At 44.8% G+C, this 25,777-nt stretch overlaps 1 protein-coding gene across 5 annotated transcripts in view; it reads left to right on the top strand.

Moving 5' to 3' along the window:
- The window catches only part of KANSL1 (KAT8 regulatory NSL complex subunit 1), an 817,615-nt gene that overhangs the window by 459,891 nt on the left and 331,947 nt on the right, over nucleotides 1-25,777 (top strand). For all 5 annotated transcript variants that reach the window (XM_069238046.1, XM_069238047.1, XM_069238049.1 and 2 more), the window contains 2 exons: nucleotides 8,980-9,077; nucleotides 9,992-10,187. In XM_069238046.1, coding sequence (XP_069094147.1) covers nucleotides 8,980-9,077; nucleotides 9,992-10,187 — 294 coding nt within the window. The remainder of the gene's footprint in view (nucleotides 1-8,979; nucleotides 9,078-9,991; nucleotides 10,188-25,777) is intronic.

The raw sequence follows: 25,777 nt of genomic DNA, 5'->3' as shown, positions 1-25,777 counted from the left end.
TCCCAGCACATCTTCCTTCTGACTCGAGCTATACAATGCCTTTGCCTATAGCCTGGCCTCTAGTACGCCAGCAACTCTGATCAGAGCCAACCTGCACTTGAATGAAAAAATTACTCCTGTATAGCGCTCGGCTATTTGGTGAGTGTCCCAGTGCTTGCCATCAAGAACAGGTGAAGGGGCGGCAGACTTCATCAGGTATGCCAGAGTCCTTAAAGTTGAAATAGATTGGGTTTCAGCATTTTTTGTTAGTTACTTTGTCAATAATTGATTGCAATATGTGATTGTCACTGAAGTTCTTCCGGCAGTGTCAGAGGAATTCAGAGCTAGTTTGACTTAGACCATTCAAAATTGTCAGAATGCAGCGAAAGTCATCTGTTCTTGGGCTGGACACTACTGAGAGCTTGGGGAGGGCACTCTTTTCCAGAGTGGTGCTTCGGCATCGCATGGAAGAGATCTGTAAGCCTGTCGGGCAGCATTCAGGTGTTAAAAATGGACATGCCATTTGATTACGTCCTCACTCTGCCTGGAGTGACTCACAGAAAATAGGGCCACAGATCGCTCCTTTCCCCTTTCTGTGACTGTGGGAGTATCCCCTTCAGTTTTGCCCCTTTCTGTGCTTCAGACTGGGGGTTTGGCTTGGACATCGTGAAGGGCCACCTCCACATAAACAAAGAACCACCTGGGCCCCAGTCCTTTCCAGGCTGGGGCCTATGATCCAGCAGACAGTGTCCAGGCCAACAAGGACAGTGATCTGCTACTTTCTCCGCTCCTCCTGCCACCACCTCAAGACTGTTTTAGCTTGCTTGCAGTGACACATGGCTATCCCTTTGGAGGCAAGATAAAATATTTTTTCACTGGTGGTGGAGCAGTACATCTGACAGATATGTGCTCCAGATAATCCAGCAAGGATGTTTCTTACCATACCTTCAGTTTGCTGCATATTTCACCTTTGTTGGTGCGGCCATTTTGCAGCAGAAGGTCCAAGTTTTTATGGACAAAGGAACCATAGAGGGGGTGCCTGCATCGAAACAGGAACTGGATGTTACTCTTATTATTTTGTCGGGCTGAAGGAATGAGGCCTTCACCCAATTTTAGATCTTTGCCTTTTTTTCCTGACAAAGGACACATTCTAAATGCTTACATTAACTCTTCTATCTGCTTTAGATCCAGAAGACTTGATGGTACCACTGGACCTGCAGAATGCCGATTTTTCACATTCCTGATCCGCAGTCCCACAGGTGTTTAACTCTGGTTCAAGGTGGGTCAGGAGCATTTTCAGTTCTCTGTACTCCCTTTTAGCCTTATCAGTGCTTCTCAGGTGTTCATGAAAGTGATGCCAGTTGCAGCACATGTTCTGTGGTTGGACACACAAGTCATACGCTACCTTAAACTGGCTGTTGAAGGCGGGCTCACCACAGTCTGTCGTAGACCACCTCAAGATGACTGTGATCCTCCAAACATCCTTAGTTCATGATTAGTGTGACTAAGTCACTCCTGGCCACTTTTCAGACCCTCCTGTTCATCAAAGCTGTTCTGGATACTGTGCAGTTTTAAGCCTTCCCTCCGGATCAACGAACTCAAGACATTTGCGTGTTATGATGGAGAAAACACCATTTCAAATTTGCAAGATTAGCCATTTCAAGTATGCACAGAAAGACAAGCATCTAGTGTGTAAAATCTGCCTTCCAGTCAACCACCGGAGCCAAGATTGTAATGCCTGTTCCATTTTTATGCTGAGGGTGAGAGCAAAGAATGGCCCATCACTCAGTGCAAGGTCAGAAGTGAACAACATCCCTGAAAGATCTGGGACTTTCAAGCTATGATGAGGAATATGTAGCAGAGGGAGCGTATGGAGAGATCTCTGAGGGTGATCGTGAGATGGTCGAGGAAGAGCAGGCGAAGAAGAGCAAGAATGAGATGAGTCTGCCACCTCCGCTAAGACGCCAGAGTTAAAAAAAAAAAAAAAAAATACAAAAAAAAATTGTGGGTGCAAAAGGAAACCTCAGCGTCAACGCTTACCGTCTGCAGGCACGTCCTACGAAAAGGAGTCACATGGAAACCTCAAAGGGGTCTCAGATGGAGAAAGAACTCTGGAAAAACACTTGTCAACATAAGACGGGGAGGCGATTGATGCATCAACGTCAAAGCCTGGACCTCAAAGGGTTCTCCGCAGCGCCAACTCAAAACAGTTGGAAAAGTGGGTTTCTCTGTGAAGAGGGTACATCCCATGACCAGTCATAAAGACAAAACCCTTGATATCGAAGATGAGAAAGAGTCTTGAGGTTGAAATAGCCACCCTGATTTTGGGGGGCGGGGGGGGGGGGGGGGGGAATTCGACGATAGTCTGAAGGTTGCAAATTCCATCAAAGGATCCAAGGTCGAAAGAGGTTTCAGAGACAGAAGTCTAAGACATTTCCCTGTCCTCCCTGCCCCCCACCAGAGCCTCAAGAGGAAGAATACTTTTATGAGGATAAGGAGGAATAGGCAACAAATCAACCATCGGAGGAAGGTGAATATGTGGAGATGCTGTGGGAAGATTTGGAGGGGGTTCACCAGAGGAGCAGGTAGAAACTTAGCCTTCCAAACCCCTCTTCCACTGATTATATTGACATTTATAATATGGTGATTAAAAATGCAGCAGAAAGATTTGATCAACTGGAGGAGGTGAAATACCAATCATGTTTCTGCTTAGAGACTCTGATGCCAAGCCAGACAAGAAAAGGGTATCATGGGGAGATACTCCCATGCTACTAAGCATTCTGAATCGGGACTGGGGAAGCCTTTAAAGAATCATTAGCTTGCAGAGCTGTAACACCAAGGGCAGAGAATAAATATACACATTTTCAACCATGCCAGCTGATTCCTTTATAAATTCCATGGTAAGAAAGGGGGCGAGCATCATCTACATTGGGACCACAACTGGACAAAGAGTGTAAAAGGATGGCGTTTATGGACTGCAGGATGGAGAATTGCAAATTCCACTGCATTACTCAACAGACATACACATCAGTACTGAGAAGAGATAGAAGAACTAATGAAGCATTTCCTAGAACAGTACAAAAAAAAGGCCCAATCATCTGGTAGAGAGCAGGAAAAACATAGCTAACACTTGTTTAAAATCTGCGTTGGATGGGGCGGGCACATTTAGCTGCCAATTGATGATGGGTGTTATTTAAAGAGACATTCAAGGCTACGAATTTCGGGTTTCAAGGCAGAGGTTCAAGCAAGCATAATAAGTGCACCATTTAACGGACAGCAGTTGTTTGGAAATACAGGTGACAAAAACCTCAACCAACTAAAAAAAGACTAAACTGTTGAGTCCATGGAGGCATTACAGTTTCGGGGAGGAATCTCAAGGGTGGTCTTTCGCATCAAGGAGATCAGCCTCTGGGGGAACATTTCAAGTGGGAGTTTCATCAGACCTTTCGAAGTGGTGCTCAGACCTCAGCATCACAACAAGGTTGGCAGTACCAATAACATGAAAGGGGCTGCTTTCGTGGAAGAACCAAAGGATGAGGTCAATCAGCTAGGGGAGGGACAACCCCCACGAGTAAATGACTGCATTGCATCAGCACTAAAGGTCACAAAACAACCAGTGACAGGAAAAAGAAAACCTTTACAATACCTACAAAGCACAGACTACAAAATGTTTTCTCCAGGAGTGGAGAAATTTACCTTCAGACAAATGGATACTAAACACAATACAGTACGGATATTGCATAGAACTAGACAAAGTCCCTCCAACAAAAGGGCCAAAGAAAGTGACATTCAAAAAAAAAAAAAAACAGATCGGCGTCTGAAGGAGGTCAGAGAACTGTTGAGCAATAGAACAGGTCCCAAATAAAGAAATTAACAGAGGAAATTACCCAACATATTTCCTAATTGCAAAGAGACTGATCCCTGCTTCCAGTTCACTGAAAAAGGCATGACGTATGCATGCCTTCCACTAATGAAATCAAGCAGATTCTAACAGGCAAGCCCACGAACCAATGACACACTGACGTGGACGGGGCTCCGAGCCCTTTTTAATAACTAAAGCGCCTCGCTTAGCGAAACGCAAGCACATGCGCTGCAGGCTCGTCCCTAAAAAGGACACAGTCCCTCTTGTAGGAAGTCCTCTGTTACCGTAAGGGGCCAGCTCGGACAGCGAGGACTGTAGGGGAGACTGTTGGGAAAGATGGCATCATGTATTCCCTTGATTCCATCATGTATTCCCTTGATTCCATATGTGAGACTTCATATGACACCAATCCTGGAGTGGATTCAAAATCAATGGTCTCAAGCACCAAGGAGTTGGGAAGATCTAGTGTTTGTCATGCAGAAGGTGCAGGAGGAAATTGCATGGTTCATTAGAAAGAACATTACACAGGGAAGACTATTTCAGCAACCAACTCCTTCAGCTCAATGTCCACCCCTCTCAAAACTAGTTCGGCAACTCTGGAAATGGGCAATTCAACAAAACAGATTCAATTAATACACCTGCCAGGGAAAGAAAATTGTGAGGCAGACAAACGGAGCAGGCAGGCCTCGTGCTCACACACATGGGAGCTCTATCAAAAGGTGGTGCAAAGGATTTTCAAGATACGGGTCACACCACCAATAGATGTGTTTGCAATCCCTTGGAACACAAAATGCCAAAACTTTGACTGCAGGCAGCCACACACCATCAGTCTCAGGGGAATGCCCTTTTGGTAAACTGGTCAGGGACATTTGCATACGCTTTTCCACCAATTCCCTTGAATCACAAGGTCATCACCAAATGCAGAATAACTCAAATGACTTTGATTTTAATTGCTTCTCAGTGGCCAAGACAGACGTGGTACTCAGAAATTGTACAAGTAGCACAGGTAACCTTTCCAACACTTGACAAGATGTCTGTATCTGCTGTTAATGAAAAACTGAAAAGTACTGCATCCAAAATCCGAATACTTCAAGCGGATGGCTTGGCTCCTGAAGACTTAGAATTCAGGCACATGACATTACCAGAAAAGAAAATGGCAGTTTTGAGAGAAGCTAGGAAGCAAATAACCAGAAAATGTTAAATGGCGAAATGGAAAAGATTCACCTCTTGGTGTGCTAAAAATAAAATGAGCAAGAAGATCACAAGGGAAAAGAGTCTTAAAATATCTCACACACCTGCTATAAGAAGGTCTAACATACGCATCTTTAAAGGTCCATCTGGCTGCAATTGTGACCCCTACAAGAGGTCAAATGGGAAGTTGTTCCTTCACCGCACCAGTGGTTAAAAGATTGTTATAGGGTGCACAGATGTTAGCACCATCAAGAAGGGTACCAGCACCCACATGGAATTTAAGCCTAATTCTTACACAACTCATGAAGAAATCTTTTGAAACAATACACAAGGCCATTTTACATATAATAGCTCTAAAGAGTGCTTCCTTTCCTGCGCAGAGTTAGTGAGTTGCAGGCACTCACAATTCAAGAACTATATTTTCAAATCCACAAGGACAAACTTATGAGAACAGATCCACAGTTTAAACCAAAGGTGGTTTCACAGTTTAGCATTAACCAGTCAGTCATGCTATAGAGGGAAGACGCTCTATTATGTTTTACATTGAAAGGGAAAAACACATCAGGAGAACTCTGCAATTGTATCTTTCTCAACTAGCTACTTGGGGAAACCAGTTACAAAGCTCACAGTAGCAAGATGGATTGCACAAATAATTCAGTTATGTCACACCTATGCAGGTGAAGCATTAACAATAGCACCAGGAGCTCACTCTGGGGGGGGGGGGGGGGGCAGGAGGGTGCAACCATTGCTTTTTTTTCAAATACTCAATTACAAGGAATCTGTATGGCAGCATCTTGCCCATCAGTGTACATGTTTACAAAACATCATTGCGTTGACATTGAGATGATCAAGGAGGCTAAAGTAAGACAGAAGGTGCTAAGACATTTATTTACAAGTCAGTGCCTATCTTCAACCCAGCCACCAAAGCAGAAAACAATGCTTTGAAGTGGGTGCACAGCATGTGAATCCAGAAAAATATTCATGCTGCAAAATGTAAAGTTTCTTACCTGTAGGTGTAGTTGTGCAGCTTGAAGAATTTTCTGGATTAACAAGCGACCTACCCAACTCCTCCGGGAAGATGGGAGGAGAGGGGGCGGGGAAAGGATCTGAAGACGGCGACCAAAGGTGAGAACATGCAGAGGAAGTACGACAACATCACAAGGAGACACCAAATGGAGGATCCATCGACATAAACAAGCAAAAAGGCGTAGAAAGGGAAGTTTTTGGATGAAGTAGTAGAAATTCCATACAACCACTAGATGGTGGAATAATGCTCAGTATGTGAATCCAAAAAATTCTTCAAGCTGCAAATCTGCACCTACAGATTAGAAACTTTACGGTAAACCTTCTTGCTACCACAAAGAACATTTTTGTGAATAGCAGTTTGTATGCAATGCGAATATTAGTTCCTAATTACCATGTCTCCTGTCTTTTGACCTTGATGGCATTGCACCTCTTTCTAGTTCTGAGTATTCAAATTTGAGTAGGGCCTGCTGAAAGAACGTATGGCAGATTTCTTTCTTTGACAGCCATTGTTTCAATTCTTCATCATAGATTTGTCATTGATAGGCTTACATCTTTGAAACATTGAAAGGAAAATAGACTCCAGAGAATACAGTAATACTGCATCCAGCACTGCTTTCGTTTCTGATACATCAAATGTGTCCTGATTCTCCTTGAAATTGGCAGTGTAGTTCCTTTTTGGCGAGTTGCATCTGCATTACAGTAGTTCTTCTTTTGAGTATTCTGTCTGAACTTGTAGACGAGTTATTTCCCATGATGCCTGACAAGTAAATGCTAAAGAACGGGTCATTTTTTTTTTTTATTCTTTGTAAGGTACGCCTGGACTATATCTTCTGTAATACGCAGAAATCTGAAACTCCAAGAACTGAGCTGTCATTGCCTTGATCCAATTTGAATGTCTCCTTGACTGTTCAAGAATGTTTCTTAATAAATTGTTACTCTCAAAGATGGACATAACACTCATGGAGTGGAAGACTAAATGTTTCTCATTCCTTCAGATTGGCCCTACCAGTGCTGGTATCTAGGTCTTCATCAGTTTGCATGCCCAGGAGGCTTCAGTACAGGCAAGATCTTCTCCCCAGGATGTCTTGCAAATTTCTTTTTCCCTTCAGGCACAGATAACGAATATGGGCCTGCTGAATACTTACGGCACATATTTCTGAACCTACAGCTAACTAAGCAGAATTTTTGTCCACTGATGCATGTTACCAAAAAGCTTTAATTGAACCCTAATTGGTTCTTCCAAGACTTGATCGGATAGGGGAGAAACAGATACTTGCTTTAAAAAGGAGTATACTGATTTCAGTCACTTGCAGCTGCCGTTACTTGATGATCGGTTTATATCTTTAGAAACCACTACTGCATTGATACTGACTGGAGAGGGGAGGGGTAACAAACTCGCTGGGAAGGCTCCCTTCACCACCTCTTAACATTAAGAGTTTTCCTATGTTCATTGTTGTAAGTCTCGTTGTAGGGGTAAGCTTGGTACTCTCCATTCATGAATATAAAACTGAATCCCATGATGGAAAAATTACTCTGTTGTAATCCTTGTTTCTTGTCATGCCTTTTCTCTCAAAGTTCTAACTCTGTCTGACCTCCAGAAATGAACTGCCTTACAGAATATGCTGCCCGTGATGGGACAGCACCAGTCCTATGGGGACATGGGCCTGCTTTTAGTCTGGTTAGTCGCCAGCTTCTTTTCTGTTTGGTTGCAGTTTTCTGTTTTGAGTGCTTTTTTTCTAATTAGTTTATATGCCAAAATTAAGTTACAGGCTGTTCTTGATTGTTTTCAGTTTAGTAACGTCTGTATATTAAAGTGTTCTGAGGTCTCCCACTTCAGTTTGTGTGAACTCAGGTAATGAAGAACCAGGATTTTAACCAGGATTTTAAGCAAGTTATTTTTTTCCTTGGTAGCGTGAAAGAATTGCATGAATTGTCTAGGGGCACTTCTAATTTGGCATTTGCATTGGTATCAGTTGTAAACGAACAGAATTAAGAAATTAAGTGCCTGTGATGTAGCCTTAATCTTTGTGACATCATGAGTTTTACTAGGTATAAGCATACGACAATTACTGTCGGACATTACTAAACATTTTAAAGGACAATTGCCATCGACCTTGCATAGGCACAGTGGGTATCTTACAAAGCATTGTAAAGATTAGTTGGACTGCTGCTTTCTATTACTCGATGTGCTCTGTGGCCAAAAAAAAAAGAATTACAAGTGGCGCTTTCCTTCAATAGTTAAAGCAAAAAGAACATTATCTTTGGCATTTATGGCAGTGAAGTTGGTTTTTGTTGCAATTCGTGCATTCAAAACAACCATATTCCTACAATAGGTTTATTCTGTTTTTGTTTCTGAAATGTAAAGGGTATTTCTAAAGATGTTGATTTCTGTTCTCTCATCTGGTTTATGATGGACCGTAATTAGTTCATTTTAATGTGCATTTCATGTCCACTCAAGCATATCAAAACTTTTGATTTCATTATTTAACCAGCTTTAAAGTAGGTGTCATTTCAATACAAAAGTAGCTGATCTTAGGGAAAGAAACTACTAGGAAAATGGATCTCCAAAGTTGGCGTTCTTTCATTAACTTGCATTTTTCATAGATTCATATTTTTTTAATATTGGTTACTGAAATCGTTATTCTACAAAATGTATTCAAAGTGGGGAACCACATTAGTAGGAGAGGACTGTATTGTGGAGTGCAGTCACCGGTCACCCAATACCAACAAATTCTTGCAGTTCTAAAGTAAATCTACCGAAAGCAGCAGATACTTCTTGATGTCTGTCAATGGCTCTTGTCCAAAAACATCTTTGAATACTTGAGTCCTTCTGTACGCACTATTCTATTATTCGGAAGAAATAATGAAAAAGCAGGAGCCATTTACATGCCGTATTTTTTGTTTAAATGTTTTCTGTGCAGGTTGCTACCAATTCCAGTTTAGCTGCCTGTCCAAAATCAGAGTCTGCCTCCTCCAAACCCTGCGGCGCACCAAGACCAGTCAACGGTGTTATCAATGCGTAAGTTGTGATCTAAGAGCTTGCCATGTGTTTAAAACTCCTAATCAAAAAAACGTATTTCCAAAGAAAGTTCACTTCCTTGTCAAGTTGAGCATGCAGTTATTACTTGGGGGTCGAGTACTGATTTGAAGCACTTGTTTTAGCCACATGTTACATAAATGCTGAGGTGTTACCTATGCATTGATTGAAGCATGCAAAATATATCTTTCACTTACCTCTGACTTCAAGTCCTCGAAGCATAGTTTACTGTCACATGAGAATTGTTCCTATACAAAAGCCCTGAGGGTAGAGGCACCCAGACACACCTTTCTCTTTTGTAAAATGTTTCCTAATTAAAGGGTTTTGTTTCCAGTTGCCAAACGTCACCAACCCCAAGAAGAGACCATTTTAGCACTTCATTAAAGTCATAATCTTGCCTTTACCTAGGAATCCTTAATATTAATAGAATTCTAAAGAAAAGAAAATCATATTTTTTTGTTTTCTGGGTGGGGGAGAGAATGTCACCTTGTATAGATGAGGTAAGATGGTAGTTCCCTTTGCTTACAGTAGAAAAGGAGCAATTATAGCAAGCATAGTGGAAAAACAATGTTTGGTCATGGTTTTTGGTAATTTGGCCAAGATAACTTTGTGGATCCTGCACTCTTCAACATGAAGCAGGGTGTGAAGTCTTTTAAAATCTGGACTTTGGCTGAAGCTCTGCCATGTGTATGAACTTTGAAGTGACGCATATGAAACAAACTTTGACTTACTGTTCATCTTCTAGATAGGCTGTATTAAGTGACCCTAAATATTGGATTGCTTTACATAACCTATTTCTACCACATTTGTGAAGTTAAGATGGTCAGAGGTGACAGTTGGTAGCAAAAATACTAGATTCTTATCATTAATTGTTGTTCTAATCTACTCCTCTCTAGTCTTCAGTCTGGGCTAGCATCGAGGACTGCAGGAGACAGCTGTGAAGCTGATGAGTTTTCTCAGAAAAAACAGAGGTTAAACCTAGTCCAGTCTCCTCCAGATGGCAGTTGTGTGGCAGCTCGTACTCGGCCTGTCCTAAGCTGCAAGAAAAGGCGGCTAGTGCGACCAAGCACTGTTGTAGCACTCTCTAAAAAGGTGAGTTTTTTTCTCTCAAGAGGTACTTTGCACACAAATTTCCAGTGTTCTCCAAAACGTACAACGTGTCACATTCCTTATGAGATTGAAAGCTTATTTCACTGTGTTTTAAAAAATGCTTTATCACTGCATTTGTTAGATTTTCTAGTAACAAAAAACTAGGAATTGTACTTAACTATAGAATGTGGCTGTATATGTTTGGCCTATGTCAGTGACTATAAATGAATGTTTTCTTCAGTACAAATTAGTTTTAGATAACTCCACCCCAGTTGCTTTATTTTTATTTATATGTGGCATTTAGGGGCTGTTCCTAAGATTGGAATAATGGACTGCATTCTGTAGGTCGCAACAAAATAGTTACCTGTTGGGGTAGTTTTGCAGCTTATTGAATTTTCCTGGTTCATATGTTTTACATGTGCATTATTCTGCCCTCCAGTTGGTGGGTCCAGGTAATGCTTCTTTGTAGACCCTTCTTTATTTTTCCCCCTTTGGTGTCGCAGACCTTTCAGTGGCATGTTTTTTCTCCTGTGACATCAGCTGTAGGCCCCAGAATCCCATTTGCATGGTACCCATCTTGAGATTCTTTTTAGGTTCTTGCTTAAGGCTGCACATGCATCTTATAAGACGCATACCACCCCCCTCCCCCCCCCTCCCCCCCCCTTTCCTGTTGCTTACCATTGATTGTCTTAGTCACTTTCATTTGTTTACGTATTAGTTGATTTCTTTTTTTCCTGGCATATAGGCCCATTACTTGTGTCCTTCCACTGCTTCTTTTTCAGGTACTACTATTTTTCAGTCAAACCCTACCAGACAACACAGCTGTCTGGTTTGCTGTAGGCATCTTAAGGACAATCTGAAAGCTTCCCTTGGAATGTATGCTGCCCAGTGCTTACCATTGACTTTGTGCTTTGTGTTTTGGAACTCAGATTTGCTTGCTTTCTGTTTGCTGGGCTTAATTTGTTTTAAGCTGTCCAGCATGAGTTCATCCCTCCCGTGGTGCAATCGCTATTTACTATATTCTTCCACTGAGTGCCTGTTTTCTGTAAACGGGCCTTTAAATCTTGTTGCTATCTTGCCACATTTGGTGTTCGTTCAAAGACAGAGGTCAAATGTCAGCATCTGTCTTTTGAGGAAGCTTACTGTTTACTTTTCTTTCTGACTTAAAAGTGAGAGGATTTTTGTGGCAATCTTGCTGTAAAAGAAAGGCTTTTCTCTTACAACAAAATTTAAATGTATATAAATGAACTGTGGAGATAATTCAGAATCTGGAAAGCACAAATGAAGCGCATTTGTAATTCTGAAGTGTGGTGGAAATAAATATCTTAATACAATCAAAAGAAATCAATAAATGCACTAATATTTCCATATGTTATTGTTTGTTTGTGTGCTGTATACTTTTGAGTATGTCTGTACAAATGTAATGGTCATTTCAATAAAAAATTTGTTGTTTGTGCTACCACACTATGCATACGCTACTCCTTGTCATTGGGCCCACCTCTACTCTGCACCTCTCAGCTCTACGCCATTGCACTGTACACCACTTCACTCTTCGTCTCTGTACTCGGCTACTGCTCTCCTTTATGCCACCACTGCACTCTATGCCACTCCAGTGTAGGTCATTTAATTCTGTACCACTCCATGCCACTCAACAATACTGCTCTCTGTGCCACTGCACTCTACGCCACTCTAATCTACCCTGCACATTTCCACTCTGCCATTCTACCCTGCAGGATTCCACTCTACCCCATTCATTCTAGTCAGAAACAGCCCACTCTATACATCTCTACTCCACACTACTCTTCTCTGCTACACTCTAGGCTGCTACGCTTTATGCTACATCACTCTACACAATTGCACTCTTTACCACTCTGAAGCACTCCATGCCACCGCACTCTACTCTGCCCCACTTTGCTACTACCCACCACTGGTCTATGCCACAAAACTCTATGGTGCTACACTTTGTGTCCCTCTAATCTAGGCCACTGTATTCTACGATGCTGCAACACGACGATTCTGTGATGCTCCCCTCCTCGATGCTGCCCGCTGCGACCTTCTTGGCTCCTAACAATATTTTAATGACTGGTGTTTTATAAAAATGTATTTGTATAGTATCATCTGTGTATTCCACTAATGCTGACAGATGTACTTTTAGAATAGGAGAGGTTTTCATAAAAGAGGTGAATCTTTGGCCTTACCTGTTAAACCAGTGGTAGAATCTATCCCATGAGATGGAGTAGTAATTTTGTGTGGTAAGTCATCCTGCTCCCCTTAAAATTTGTATGTAGCTTTGACACATTTCTAGGTGTTAGGGAGCCACGCTGACAGGCTGAAGGTAGCTGCTTCCAGGTGAGACACCTGACCCTTCTGTATTCTTAGCAAGTCCTGATAGGCTGAGTTCATCACGCTACTCCATCACAAACTTCTGCAAACTGTATTTCTTTGGGGGAGGTGGCGTGAGAATTTCAAGAGGAAAATGAGGATACTGTCTCCCACTCTTTATCATAAGTACAAATGGTATTGTATAACACGATCAAGAGATCCCACAGACTGGAAAATGGTAGCTGCAGAAAAATATTTTCTTTTTTTTCTTAAAGTCCCACGCACTGTTAGGATGTCATCCTAGTCTCTAAAACCCGGATAGTATTGTTAAACGTATAGTATATTTGTAGCATGTGTGACTGGAAATGCATATGCTTTGCACATTCCTGCCATTTAGTGTTGGACTCTGACATTTACAACTTGTTTTTCTTTTAAAAAGTTTTTTGAGTCACAGGTTCCAGTGACAACTCCTCTGAGGCAATGCACATGGTTATTGGCTCCATCCTAATTTAATTTTTCTCTGCCATCTGGCTTGGGCGTGTGTACTGTAGCATACTGTTGACCCCCTTCTCAAAGCCTACTTGAAAGTGAGAAGCTGTTATAATTGTCGATTACCCACTCATCGACGATATCTGGAACTAGTCGCTGGAAAATAGCTTTCATGACCACTCTGCACCTTCCATCGATACTTAAGAATGTTCTGGGGGGTGTGATGGAACGACACCATTTTAAAGGTGCCTGCAGTACAAAACACAAAGTACCTGCATAAAGGCCAACACATAGTCTGAAATTGTTTGTCTTCAGAACACAGCAGCCAGGACTTTAAAGTGTCAACAGTTTCAATCCATGACAACTCTAAGGTACTGTCTTACTTATCGCCTTGTCCACAGCATGAAGACTGCTGCCGGAGTAGAGCTCTCAGAGGGAGAGGAAATCATCAGCACTGATTAGGAAGGCGCGTATGAGGGCGATATCTCGATAGGTAACCCACACTACGTGAATCCAAAGTCGACACTGGAGCCAGTTATAGATGAGCGATTTTCCATTCGATGGAGTCCAGACTTTGACCTAGTGATTCCCACAGGTTTGAATACCATGCTACAGGTCGTGAGTACTGTTGCCTCTCCAGCTCAAATACACACAAAGCACAACTTCAGGACTTTTGGGGAGCCATACCCGGGAGTGGATTAGCCTAGCTGCCCAGGAAGAGACACCAGTTTCAGTCCTTTGCAACCCAGTGGATACCGACCGAAGGCTTTGGACCCCTCAAAGGACAAGAGGCCTTAAAATCCAACTTGAGGGGCGGGGCAGGGGATCGGAAATAATGCACAGCATGTGGATCCAGAAAACTCTTCAAGCTGTAAAACTGCTTCTAAAGGTAAACCATTTAGTTTTGGAGATGGAAGACCTGCCATTGTTGAAAAAAAGAGTCCTTCACTGAAGCTTACCGCCGAGCAGAAAGTCAAATGCAGTAAACGAAGGCTCATGGCCAAACTCTTGCAAAGGAAGAAAGTTTGTCTACTTCTCAAAGGAAATTTGAATTCCTATCAAGACCTCTGCGTTGTACGCGATCAAAGATGACCAGTCTGCTTTGGAGGCCCCAGCAACTCCAGAACCCCTTGAACAAACTTAAGAAGGTTGAAAAAGCTCCAGGGTTTGACAAAGACGTGGCACAACCTCGAGGCTGAGTCCCCGAAGAGGGAGGGGAAAACTACTCCTCGAGGCCATCTCCGCCATACGACCTCTCAGTCTTTAACAGCCTCATCAAGAGCACTGCTGACACTTAAGGGATCCAGATAGGGGGGAGAAGGCATATTCCCGATTTCTCCTGGTGACCTTGATGCCCTCCCACCAGGGAAGCCTATACTTTTCCATGCTTGCCAGCATTTTGGATCAAGAGAAGAAGGCATTCCGGGAACCAACCATTCCAAGTGCTGTAAAAACCCAGAGTAAAGAAGAAATACAAACCCGCTACTCCAGTGTAGATACAGGGGAATGCTCCAGTCAGTTCCGTAATTGCTGCAACAGTCAGGAAAAGAAACAACGTGCATACATCTACAGGCACACCACCAGAGAAGGAAAGTAAAAACTGGACCTGATGGAAAGAAAAATGAATGAGGATAGGGCAGTAAGTAAGTAGAGGACTGCTAACTCCAACGACCCTCTTGAATTGGTACAGACATCAACAGTGGGATTAGACGGAATCCCTCATACAACACCTCGGAGAGGGCAGTGATGCAAAGTAGGGGGGGGTTTAAGCATAGCAAACACCTGTCTAAAGTCAGCACAAGACGCAGCAGACACTGCCAGCAGGCAGATGTGCACCAGAACAACGCATGCCTGGCTCTGAGTGTCTGGTTTTAAACCAGAGGTATTAGCCACAGTAATTAATATGTTGTTCATAGAAGATGCGCTATTTGAAGAGGCGGTGGCCGACAAATCCTGCAACTCAGGAAAGCGGTCAAAGAACTCTTGCAGAAGAAGGGCATTGAAAGGGTACCAACAAAGAAAGTAAACAAGGGGAATTATTCACCCTATTTTCTGGTTCCAAACTAACAAGATCAAACAAATATTAGTTCTCAGATTCACAAGTAACTTATTTCGTACACAACGCTTCAAGATGATGACTTCACTCATGAAGAAATTGGATTCTCTGGCAACCTTGCATCTAAAGGACATCTGTCTATACATCTGTGAACCAAAAGCACAAAAATTACCTCCACAACGTGCCTCACATTAAAAGCAGCACACCTAAGAAGATGAGAAAGCCATGACTCTCCGTACTTGGGCAATTAGATGGTAAAATCATGTGCGAAGGATAAGTACCCCAGGGATACTCGTAGTGATCGCCACACTATAATGCTTGGCTTTCACAATAAACCACAAAAAAAGTCATCACCAAAGCTGGAACAGGAAAAGGTATTACTGGGAACAACCCTAAACTCAAGGACCGCACAAACATACCCAGCCCTAAAAAGAACAAAACCGATAACCGCGCAGACTTACCTCTACCAGAAGGGTCGGTCTCTGACAGTGAGAACAATCATGAAACTGATGGGCAGGAAGATGGCATCATGCATACTAATATTACATGCCAGAATGCGCACAATACAGGAATGGATCTGCAACAGGTAGTCACAAGCCAAAAGGAGTTGTGAGGATCTAGTGGTTGTCACACCAAAGGTACAAAGGGAGATACAATGGAGGAGATTAAAAATTTTACCCAAAGGAGTCCCTTAAGTACACCACTGCAAACGGTGACCATCACAACTGATGCATCCCCCAAAGGTTGGGGGGCACACACAGACAATCTGAAAGTATGGGGACAGTGGAAAAGCACAAATGCGCTGAAACACATCATTTACCTGGCAGTTTTCCTAGCCCTAAAGAATTTTCAATCGGGCATAACAGGTTAAACTGTGCTAGTCCAAACACACCACACAACAGCCATAGTTTATCTCAACAAGTAGGGAGGTACAAAATTGTTCATCCTGAGCAAACTAGCAGAAGAAATATGGAAATGGGTGATACCGGGAAAGGTCACCCTGCTAACAGTCCACCTACCAGGAAAACAAAACTCTGAGGCATAGAGAAAAACAGCTTCCACGAAGGGGAACTAAAACAAGATACACTGGAAGAAATTTTCTATGTCTGGGGAGACCAAAAATAGATGTTTGCAGCAGAGAGGACTGCAAAATGCCTCCAGGTTTCCACTCCACCTGTCAGAAGGGAATGCACTGCCAATAAACTGATTAGGGTGATTTCCTTACGCCTTTTGTCTGATTCCCCTGACACTAAAGGTACTGGAGAAAGGCAGACAACCTGGGATTAGGCTCATCCTCAAAATTCCACAATGGGTCAGACAGACCCGGACCTAATATAGATGTCCAGGAAACAAAAGGTCGCAGTCAAGGCAGATTTGGATCTGCTAACAATACAGGAGGAGAGAATGTTACACCCGGAACCAACCACCCTCAGTCTAGCGGTTTGGCTCCTGAATACTTAGAATTCGGGCTTCTACAGTTGCTGCCCAGGACAATGTAAATCCTTGAAGCAAGGAAAGCGACCATAAGAAAATGTTAACCTACTAAATGGAACCAATACATTCACTAGTGCACAAATAAAATAAAAATGGAGCCAAGGACAAAAGAGGAAACTATGTAAATGTACCTTACTCATCTATTAGACACAAGGTTAACCTATCCATCTTTAAAAGCACACCTGGCAGCAATAGTAGCCAGGGGGACTGCAGGGAACAGCTTCTTCATATCACCACTGTGAAGAGATTCTTGGAGAGAGCAAAAAGGATTGCACCACCTAGGTTAGTCATAGCTCCATTGTAGAACTTAAACATTGTGCTAATGCAATTCATGAGAAAGCCATTTGAACCTATGCACAAGGCAGATCTTAAATCACTCACACTCAAGACAGCGTTCCTAATTGTAATCTCATCATGAGGTAAAGTGAGCGAGGTGCAGGCAAGAGCCATACCTGCAGATACACGAAAACAGTAGTCCACTTTCATGTCAACCAAAGTAGTCAACTACCATCTTTGCTTCAAAGAATTAAGGACACCGACAGGAAGAGCCCTACACACAGATGTAAAAAGGGCTTTATCATACTAAGTGCAAGAAATTAAAAAGGATCGCAAAGGAGAACAGTTGTTTGTCTTGTTTGCCAAGGCATCCAAGGGCTCCCAAGTAACTAAGGAACAATCTCAAGATTGATTGGGGAAACAATACAAACTTGCTATTCTAGGACGGGAGTGACGCTGCCCACACTCCCAAGAGCACACTCAACAAGGGAAAAGGGTGCAACTCTAGCCTTGCTAACAAACATACCTATAGACGTAATCTGTGCAGCAGCGACATAGGTGTCACTGCGTACCTTTACAAAACATTGTGTGGGCATTCAGATAAACAAGGAGGGACAGTTGAGACCGAAGGTACAACACTTGTCGACACTTCCGCTACATGTCGTAATGCACAGCATGTGAATCCACAAATTCATGCTGCAAAACGAAGTGTTACTTAAAAGTAGGAGAAGTTTTGAGTCTTGAAGAATTTTATGGATTCACATGCGATCCACCTCCCTCCCCGAAAATGGGAGAAGATGCAACCAGGTGGGAAAGAGGAAAAGGAGGAAGTATACAAAAAAAAGAGAGAGAAAAAAAAATCCGAAGGTAGCACACAGGAGCATCTGGGTGCTGTCTAACTCCATAGAGGGGATGGACAGCCCACCAGATGGTGGTTGACGGCCACAGGAAAAAAGACAATTACTGACCTCCACTAGATGATGTAATATTGCATGGCATGTGAATTCAGAAAACTCTTCAAGCTGCAAAGCTACTCCTGCCGGTAAGTATCCGTTTAATTATTTACCTTGCCAGCACATTTTCGTTGCTTGTAGCGCTGTAGATTCACATGCACCTACCGATCTCCGTGGAAGTTATTGATTGTTCCAGATAATATACACTTATAGAATTGATACTCTTCACTTTTCAGTGACACTGCATTGTCATCATTATGAACACTATCCAACGCCACTACACTGGGTCCCCATGTCCGAAGATGGAACCGATGACCATGCTTGTTGCTTTGAAAATGAGTTGTCACTGGATCTTGTGACTCAAAAGACTTCTTTGAAGAAAAACAAGTTGTAAACGTCCAAGCCCAACACTAGATTGTGTGCACAGCATTTCAATCTACAGCACTAAATGCAGCGGATAGATGCTTAAAAGGTAAGTAACAATCCATCTGGATGTGATATTATTGCCCATAGAGTGGATCGACAGACAGTCATACAAGGATGACTCAAAATAAAAGGATCATACAAGGATGACTCAAAATAAAGAGAAACTGGGGTTCCCTTGAGGTATTTTTATTTCTTTTTCATCCCAGTCTGTAAATATCAGAAATGTTCCTGGAGATAAGGTTCAGCCCACTCTGGTTTAGGGACCAGGATGAGCCGATGATGAAGCAAGCTTGTCACACTGCCAGCTCCATAAGTTCTGAGATGCCACTTGCACACTGAGGTGCTATTAATATCAATGTGATGGGTGTGCTAGGGCTCATGGTATTAATGGTATTAGCCGAAAGGTTTGTGCAAATGCCTCTAACGTCTTTCAGTAGGGCATACCATTATGACTGGTGGTGAGGGTATCTGAATGTGAAGTTTTGGTATTTTGCATTTTCCTGTCTTGCAAAAATGCTTGTGGTGGGCCCCAATTTCTGAAGACGTTTTCCACACTGCCTTTCTTTAGTTCCCACTCATGTAATATGCCTGCTTAGTTTGTCTACTTGTATATTTACAACACATGGCAGATGTGTGGCTGTTAGTATTAGTTTCCACTGAATGGTCCATCTCCAAATATCTTTGGCTAATTTTGATAGTGCTTGTGACTTAAATACTCATTTTTCGAGAGAGTGCATTGCCTTTCTGTCTAAGCACAGCTTTCCCCTTTACTTGTGCGCGGCAAGCTTTAGGGGTTAAGGAAACTGTAAGAGGTGCCTGTTGTGATGGTCACCAAGGGATTTGGTTGTTTCAGAGGTCTGCCTGTTGTAATGTTTCAGTGTTTAGCATTTACAGGGCCACTGGAATTAAGGGGTAGTGGAGGGCAGGGTTGAGTAAGTGATGCAGCAAGAAAAGGCCATTAATTTAGCGTAATGCAACACATTGTCATAGTATAACTTCATTACTTTGATATTTTTACGTGTTAACATTCTGGGTATTGTTTGCACCTTAATGGGCCCAGTATAACCCCAATATATAGCAATAGGTAACAGAAAGATTACCCTTGCAAAAGGTCTTCCACTGTGTAGCAACATGTCACTGCGTTTTTTGTTACTTGTGAACTGTGAGTTAAAAGCAATGTGTTTGAGGCATGCACAGCTGTAGATACACATGCTGAGCATAATCCTGCCATCTAGTGTTGGGCTCGGAAGTTTGCAAGCTGTTTGTCTTCGAATAAAGCTTTTTGAGTCACGAAGTTGAGTAATGGGCATTGGCATCAACTCCATTGTTTGATTGTTTTCTTCTACCACCTGGTTAGGATGTGTGCTCCTCTGCTCCTTTTCAACACTGTTGTTTGATCTTTACAAACTCTGTATTGTTTTTGTTCGCAAATCTGTTAAGTCTCTCCATCAATATAGACTTTGTTGGGGCAACTCAAATCGACCGTGGCCCTGGTGGGCCTTCGTTCTTCAGGGAGGATTTTCCCTCCACACCATGCCCACCTGGTGATGGAATGAACACCCTTCAGATTCTGCCCCAGATACCACACCAAGAACCTGTGCAGCCATCTCCATCAGGTGTGAAATTTGTGCCTCTCTTCTGGACCACCTGTGACGCCTACAGATCCTTTCAGTCTAAGGAGGCACTCTGGGATCGACAAGCTTGACGACTTGATATGTTTTGACGCAGTGTCAAGGGCACATCGGACCTTTTTGTAGCCGAAGACCCTCAGTAGGAGGCCCAAGCCCAGATGTTGCCAACAGATGAGGGCTCCTTTTTTCTGGATACAGCTCATGCTCCAAGCTTGCAATGCAGGACCTCACGCCGGGACAACCTGTGAGTACAGTGTGCCCTCCATCCTGGACCCGACACCAGCAACTCATTACAAAAACCCTGGACCGACCAAAATCTTCGCGTGGGTCATCTTCACTTGAGCCACCACTGCCCTCGGGCCATGATCGGCACCAAACTGCTGTGTCGGATACGCCCAGCCCCGAAAAAATAGTTAGACACATGATCTGGAATTGACTCATCAGAGTTGACCATGTACTCCAGAGTGTTGGTGCTGAAACAACACTCCACTTTGGCGTCAAAATTACCCATCGCCCCAAAATCCTCTACATGAAAAGCTTAGAAGTTGAAAGGCTTGGCGTTGACAGTGGAACTGATGCAGGAGGAAATAGACCTACGCCAAAAACATCTAGTCATCCACATGCACACTGGCCGTATCCTGGCTAGACCTCTTCATACTGGTGCACAGCCAGCAAAGAGACAGCATAGTTTTGAAGAGGCTTTGGACATACCCTGTGCCACTGAAGCACAGAAAAAGACCGACAAGGCGATAAGCCCTGTGCATACTATTTCCCCACCATCTGCTGCACCACGCTTGCCTCCTGCACAAGCATCATATTTCTCAGAAGGTTCTATTGATTCCTTTAGGGTAAAAGGGGATGATATATCAGTACTTGATTCCACCTCCGGATGTCCCGTGGGATACTTATAAAATGGACCCACCTACTGACTCAGACCCTGATTTGTATCTGAAAAACCATCTTTCCCAGATGACACCAATACCTGTCACATCATCATAGGTACAGCGGTTGGGGCAATAATTCCAGGTGTAAAGCCAAGGGTGGTTTCAACAAGCCCTCTGCCACCTCCACCAAACCCTGACTTGCCAACCATCCTCTCCAATCACGCACACCTGCCAAGGGGAAGGAAGGGGTTGATGGGTGACTGCAAGGGTTCATCCCCGCCTGGCGCAACATCACCTCTGACCAGTGGGTGTTGGATACTATCCAACATGTTCATTGTCTGGTGCTCACTTCCACACCGCCAAACATTCCACCTTGCAAACACAAGCTTTCACTAGAACCTCAAAACTTGATCAGTGTGGAAGTTCAGGCATTTATGAAAAAAGGGGGCCATAAAACAAGTGGCAACACACCAGTAAGGCACAGGGGTCTATTGACTATACTTCCTTATTCTCAAAAAGGTCCAGGACTTTGAGACCAGTCTTGGACCTCAGACCCCTAAACCAATATATCCTTTGAGAGCACTTTCACATGGTCAGCCTTCAGGATGTCATCCCATTACTACTACAACAAGGCGACTTCAAGGCAGCACTTGACCTGAAAGATACCTATTTCCACATTCCTGTTCACCCGGCGTATTGCGGATACATCAGATTAGTAATAAACCGCCACCATTTCGAATTCAAGGTACTCCCATTTTGGATCACAATCGATTCCAGGGTTTTCACCAAATGTCTTGCAGTAGTAGCAGACCACTTGCAGAGGCAAAAAGTACATGTTTTTCCATATTTTGATGATTGGCTTATCAAAAGCGCTAATAGTCAACAGTGCTTCCAACGCACAGGCCACCATAAACTTACGGCATCAGCTAGGATTTACCCTCTATGCAGTCAAATCCCATCTCCAGCCTCTCCAAATACAACCATACCTAGGAGCCATCCTTGATTCACAAAGAGGTATAGCGAACTCCAATGCCGCCCGGATTAAATACTTTCAGACTCTTATTCCTCTGTTCCAGCCCCATCAGCAAGTAACAGTAAAAACAAGCATCTACTTGGTATGATGGATTCGTGCCTAGCCATAGTACCTCATACCAGACTCAACATGTCTAGTGCAAGAGTGCTTAATGCAGCAATGGCCTCAAGCAGATGGTGTATTGGAGGATCTAATGTTGGCCAGCCATCAAACTTCTACTCTCTGCAACAGTGGAACACCAACAGTCTATTGAGAGGAGGGACTTTCTTTGACCCAGTTCCGCAGAGAACCATAACAACGGACGCCTCCCTCATGGGCTGGGGTTTCATTCAATCAAGCAGGGACTGTAGAGCATGGCTATTCACCTGTGAGGGTCTCAAGGCGCTGCGGAGAAAAAAAAGGGGGGGTTACAAGGATCAGTCGAAGAGCCAGGTCTTGAGGTCCTTCCTGAACTAAGACAGGGTGGGAGATTGCCTGAGGTGGATGGGGAGGGTGTTCCAGGTCTTGGCAATGTGGGAGAAGGATCTACTGCCGGCTGTGGTTTTTTGGATGCGGGAGACTTTGGCGAGGGTCTGGTCGGCAGAGCGGAGTTGTCTGGCGGGAGTGTAGGAGAGTCTGTGGTTGAGGTAGGCTGGTCTGCTGTCGTGTAGGGCCTTCTAGGCGTGGGTCAGGAGCTTGAAGGAGATTCTCTTGTGGATAGGCAGCCAGTGTAGGTCTCTTAGGAGGATGGAGGTGTGGCTGTGTCGTGGGGCGTTCTTGCCGAGCAGAGGCTATCTGGATGCGTTGCAGTCTTTTCCAGGTCTTGGTGGTGGTTCCAGCGTAGAGCATTGCCATAGTCCGCAGCCGCCTCGACAAGGGCCTGGGTGACTGTCCTGGTTTCGGTGGGGATCCATTTGTATATCTTGAGAAGCATGCGCAGGCAGGGTGTGGAAGCAACCCGATGAGACTGCGCTCACCTGTCGGTCCATTGAGAGCGATCAGTCTAAGATGATGCGGAGGTTGCGAGTGTGGTCGGTGGCGGCGTTTCTGAGGGGCGGCGGGCCTCCAGGGCTCTGCCCAGGCACAGTGTGTGGAGCCGAGTATGAGGACTTCTTTTTTGTCTGAGTTCAGTTTGAGGCAGCTATCTTTCATCCAGGTGACGACAGCTGTCATTCCTTAATGGAATTTGTTTTTGGCGGTGGCCAGGTTGTTGGTGAGGGAGACTATCAGTTGGGTGTCGTCAGCATAGGAAACGACGTTGAGTGCGTGGCTTCTGACGATGGCGGCTAGTGGGGTCATGTAGAGGTTGAAGAGGGTGAGGCTCAGCGAGGATCCTTGGGGGACGACCCAGCTGATTTTGGTGGCTTCTGAGAGAAAGGGGGGGTGGGGAGTGGGACCCTCTGTTCTGCCAGAGAGGAACGAGGAGAGCCATTGTTGAGTCTTGGATGACGGCGTCGTGGAGGTGGGTGCGTAGTGTGAGACGGTGTCAAAGGTGGCAGAGAGGTCCAGGAGGATGAGGGCGATGGTTTTGCCTCTGTCGAGGAGGGTGTGGATGTAGTCTGTGGCGGCAAGGAGGGTGGTTGCTTCTGAATCCAGACTGAGAGGGGTCCAGGTCATTGTTGGTTTCCAGGAAAGCGGTGAGTTTTTTGTTGACTGCCTTTCTAAATGACTTTGGCCGGGAAGGGAAGCAGGGGGATGGGCTGGTAGTTTTGTGTGCGGCGGTGTTGGTGTAATCATCGACTTGGGGGGGGGGGGGGTGTTGAGTTGAGGCTGGCAGTGAGCTGGGCTTCAGTGACATTGTTCCAGTTTCGGTGGGTTTGTTGAAGGTGAAATTAATGCAGTGGTTGTCAGTCCATTGGAGTCCAGTGGTGTGGCTGACTGAGAAAATGGGCAGAGAAAATGGGGTCAAGAGTGTGGCCGGCCAAGTGAGTGGCAGTGGTGACAAGTTGCTTCAGTCTGATGTTGGCAAGGTTTTTGATCCGGGTGGTGGAGTTATTGTCGTTTGAATTTTCCAGCTGGAAGTTGAGGTCCCCCAGTAGGATGTAGTCCTTGGATGCAAGGGTGTGGGTGGAGGCTATGTCAGCAATGGTGTCGCAGAATAGGGGGGTGGGGGGGCCTGGCGGCCTGTAGATGAGGGTGCCCTACAGAGTGGTGTTGGTTCCAATCTGGAAGTGGAGGAGTTCCATGTTGGTTGCAGAGTCTTCGGTGCTGGTGGATAGGCGTAGGGACTCTCTGTGGATGATGGTGATGCCTACCCCGGGGCAGTTAGTGCGTTCTCTGCGGATGATCTTGTAGCAGACTGCAATGGAGCTGAGGAGGGGTTGAGCCATGTTTCCGTGAGGAAGGTGACGTCCAGGGATGTAGTGTCGATGAGGTTCCAGAGTTCAATGGAGTGCTTGTGGATGGAGCAAATGTTGATCAGGATACATCTGAGGCTGTGTTCTGCTTTGAGGGTCCTCGGGGGTGGGCTTGAGTGACGGAGGCTGGTAAATCTGCAGTGGCAACAGGTGAAGGGTCCCTTGGTGTTGCTTGGAGATGCCTTCTTGCAGTTGTTGTGTCCTGGGTTGAGTGCAATGAGTGCTGCTGGTGTGTATCGGTGGTGGGTGAGAGGTCCTGGTGCTGGTCGCGGACGGGTGCACACGGGCTTGGATCAGGCGCGCCTTTGGCGAGGCCGCGCAGTGGCTGCCATTAAGTAGGGAGGGGGGAAGGAGAGGACAGCTGGCAGAAGGGAGCGGGTGGGAACGTTGTGAAAAAAAGCGGGGCAGCACCGGCAGGGAAAATGCGAGAGGGGGTGGGGCAGCAGCGGCGGGACGAAAGAGGGAAAGAGCACAGAAAGAGAAAAGGGCACAGTAACGGCACACTAAAGAAAAGAAAAAGAGGAAAGACGCAGAGGAGGAGGAAAGCGTTGAAGCAAAGGCACTCAGTAACAGCACAAAGAGAGGGAAGGAGGGGAGAAGAGGCAGAGGGTAGCTGAGCAGAGCACTCCCACTAGGCACAAGGGATGAGGCGCAGGCAGAAGCCGGTGGGTGGAGGAGGGCCTCGAACTTCTGACAAAGGTCAGAGTTTGAGTCAGGAAGGGCTTGCACTTGCAGGTGGAGCTATGCAGAGGCTGAGCACTTCACCGACCAGGTCAGTGAGGTTGCTTTTTCTATCAAAGGCACTCAAAAATGGCACACAGAAACAGAAGGAGGAGAAAAGAGAAGAGGCAGAGGGCAGCCCAGCAGAAGAGCAGAGCTCTCCCACTAGACACCGGGGATGAGGTGCAGGCAGAAGCCTGCGGGTGGAAGAGGGCCTCAAACTTCTGACAGAGGTCAGAGTTGGAGTCGGTAAGGGCTTGCACTTGCAGGTGGAGCTATGCAGAGGCAGAGCACTTCAAGGCACCAGGTCAGTGAGGTTGCTTTTTCTATCAAAGGCACTCAAAAATGGCACACAAACAGGAGGAGGAGAAAAGAGAAGAGGCAGAGGGCAGCCCAGCAGAAGAGCAGCGCTCTCCCACTAGACACCGTGGATGAGGTGCAGGCAGAAGCCTGCGAGTGGAAGAGGGCCTCGAACTTCTGACAGAGGTCACTTGCAGGTGGAGCTATGCGGAGGCAGAGCACTTAACTGACCAGGTCACAGTCTCACTGTACAGGGACTCTGGACACTCTGTCAGAAACATCTCCATGTCAGTCACCTAGAGTTGCTAGCATCTAGAGAGCCAAGCCTTCCTTTCCTACCTCATTGGCAACGTAGTCTTGATCAAAAGAGGCATGTTTGCAGTATACTATCTCTGAAAGCAGGAGGGCACTAGTCCCTGAGGCTCTCGCTTAGTCCTGACTAAAGGGTCTCTCCGATACAAGCTTCACTTGTTAGGGGAGTAGCGTACAACAACTTTGCAGATCTCAGCAGAAGACGCCAATATGTACACGAATGGGAGCTCCATCTGCAAGTCCTCCTCCCATTTTTCTGGTGTTAGGATCACCCAGAAATTGACATTTTTGCTAAAGCAGAAAATGCAAAATGTCCTCCAGGTTCCTGCAGTCTCATGGGCAACGCACTATGGATGAACTG

Source organism: Pleurodeles waltl, chromosome 6 (genome assembly GCF_031143425.1).
Source record: "Pleurodeles waltl isolate 20211129_DDA chromosome 6, aPleWal1.hap1.20221129, whole genome shotgun sequence".
In the NCBI taxonomy this organism is placed as follows: Eukaryota; Metazoa; Chordata; class Amphibia; order Caudata; family Salamandridae; genus Pleurodeles; species Pleurodeles waltl.
The sequence above is the reverse complement of the archived record's forward strand: the minus strand, read 5'-3'. Positions and strand labels throughout refer to the sequence as shown.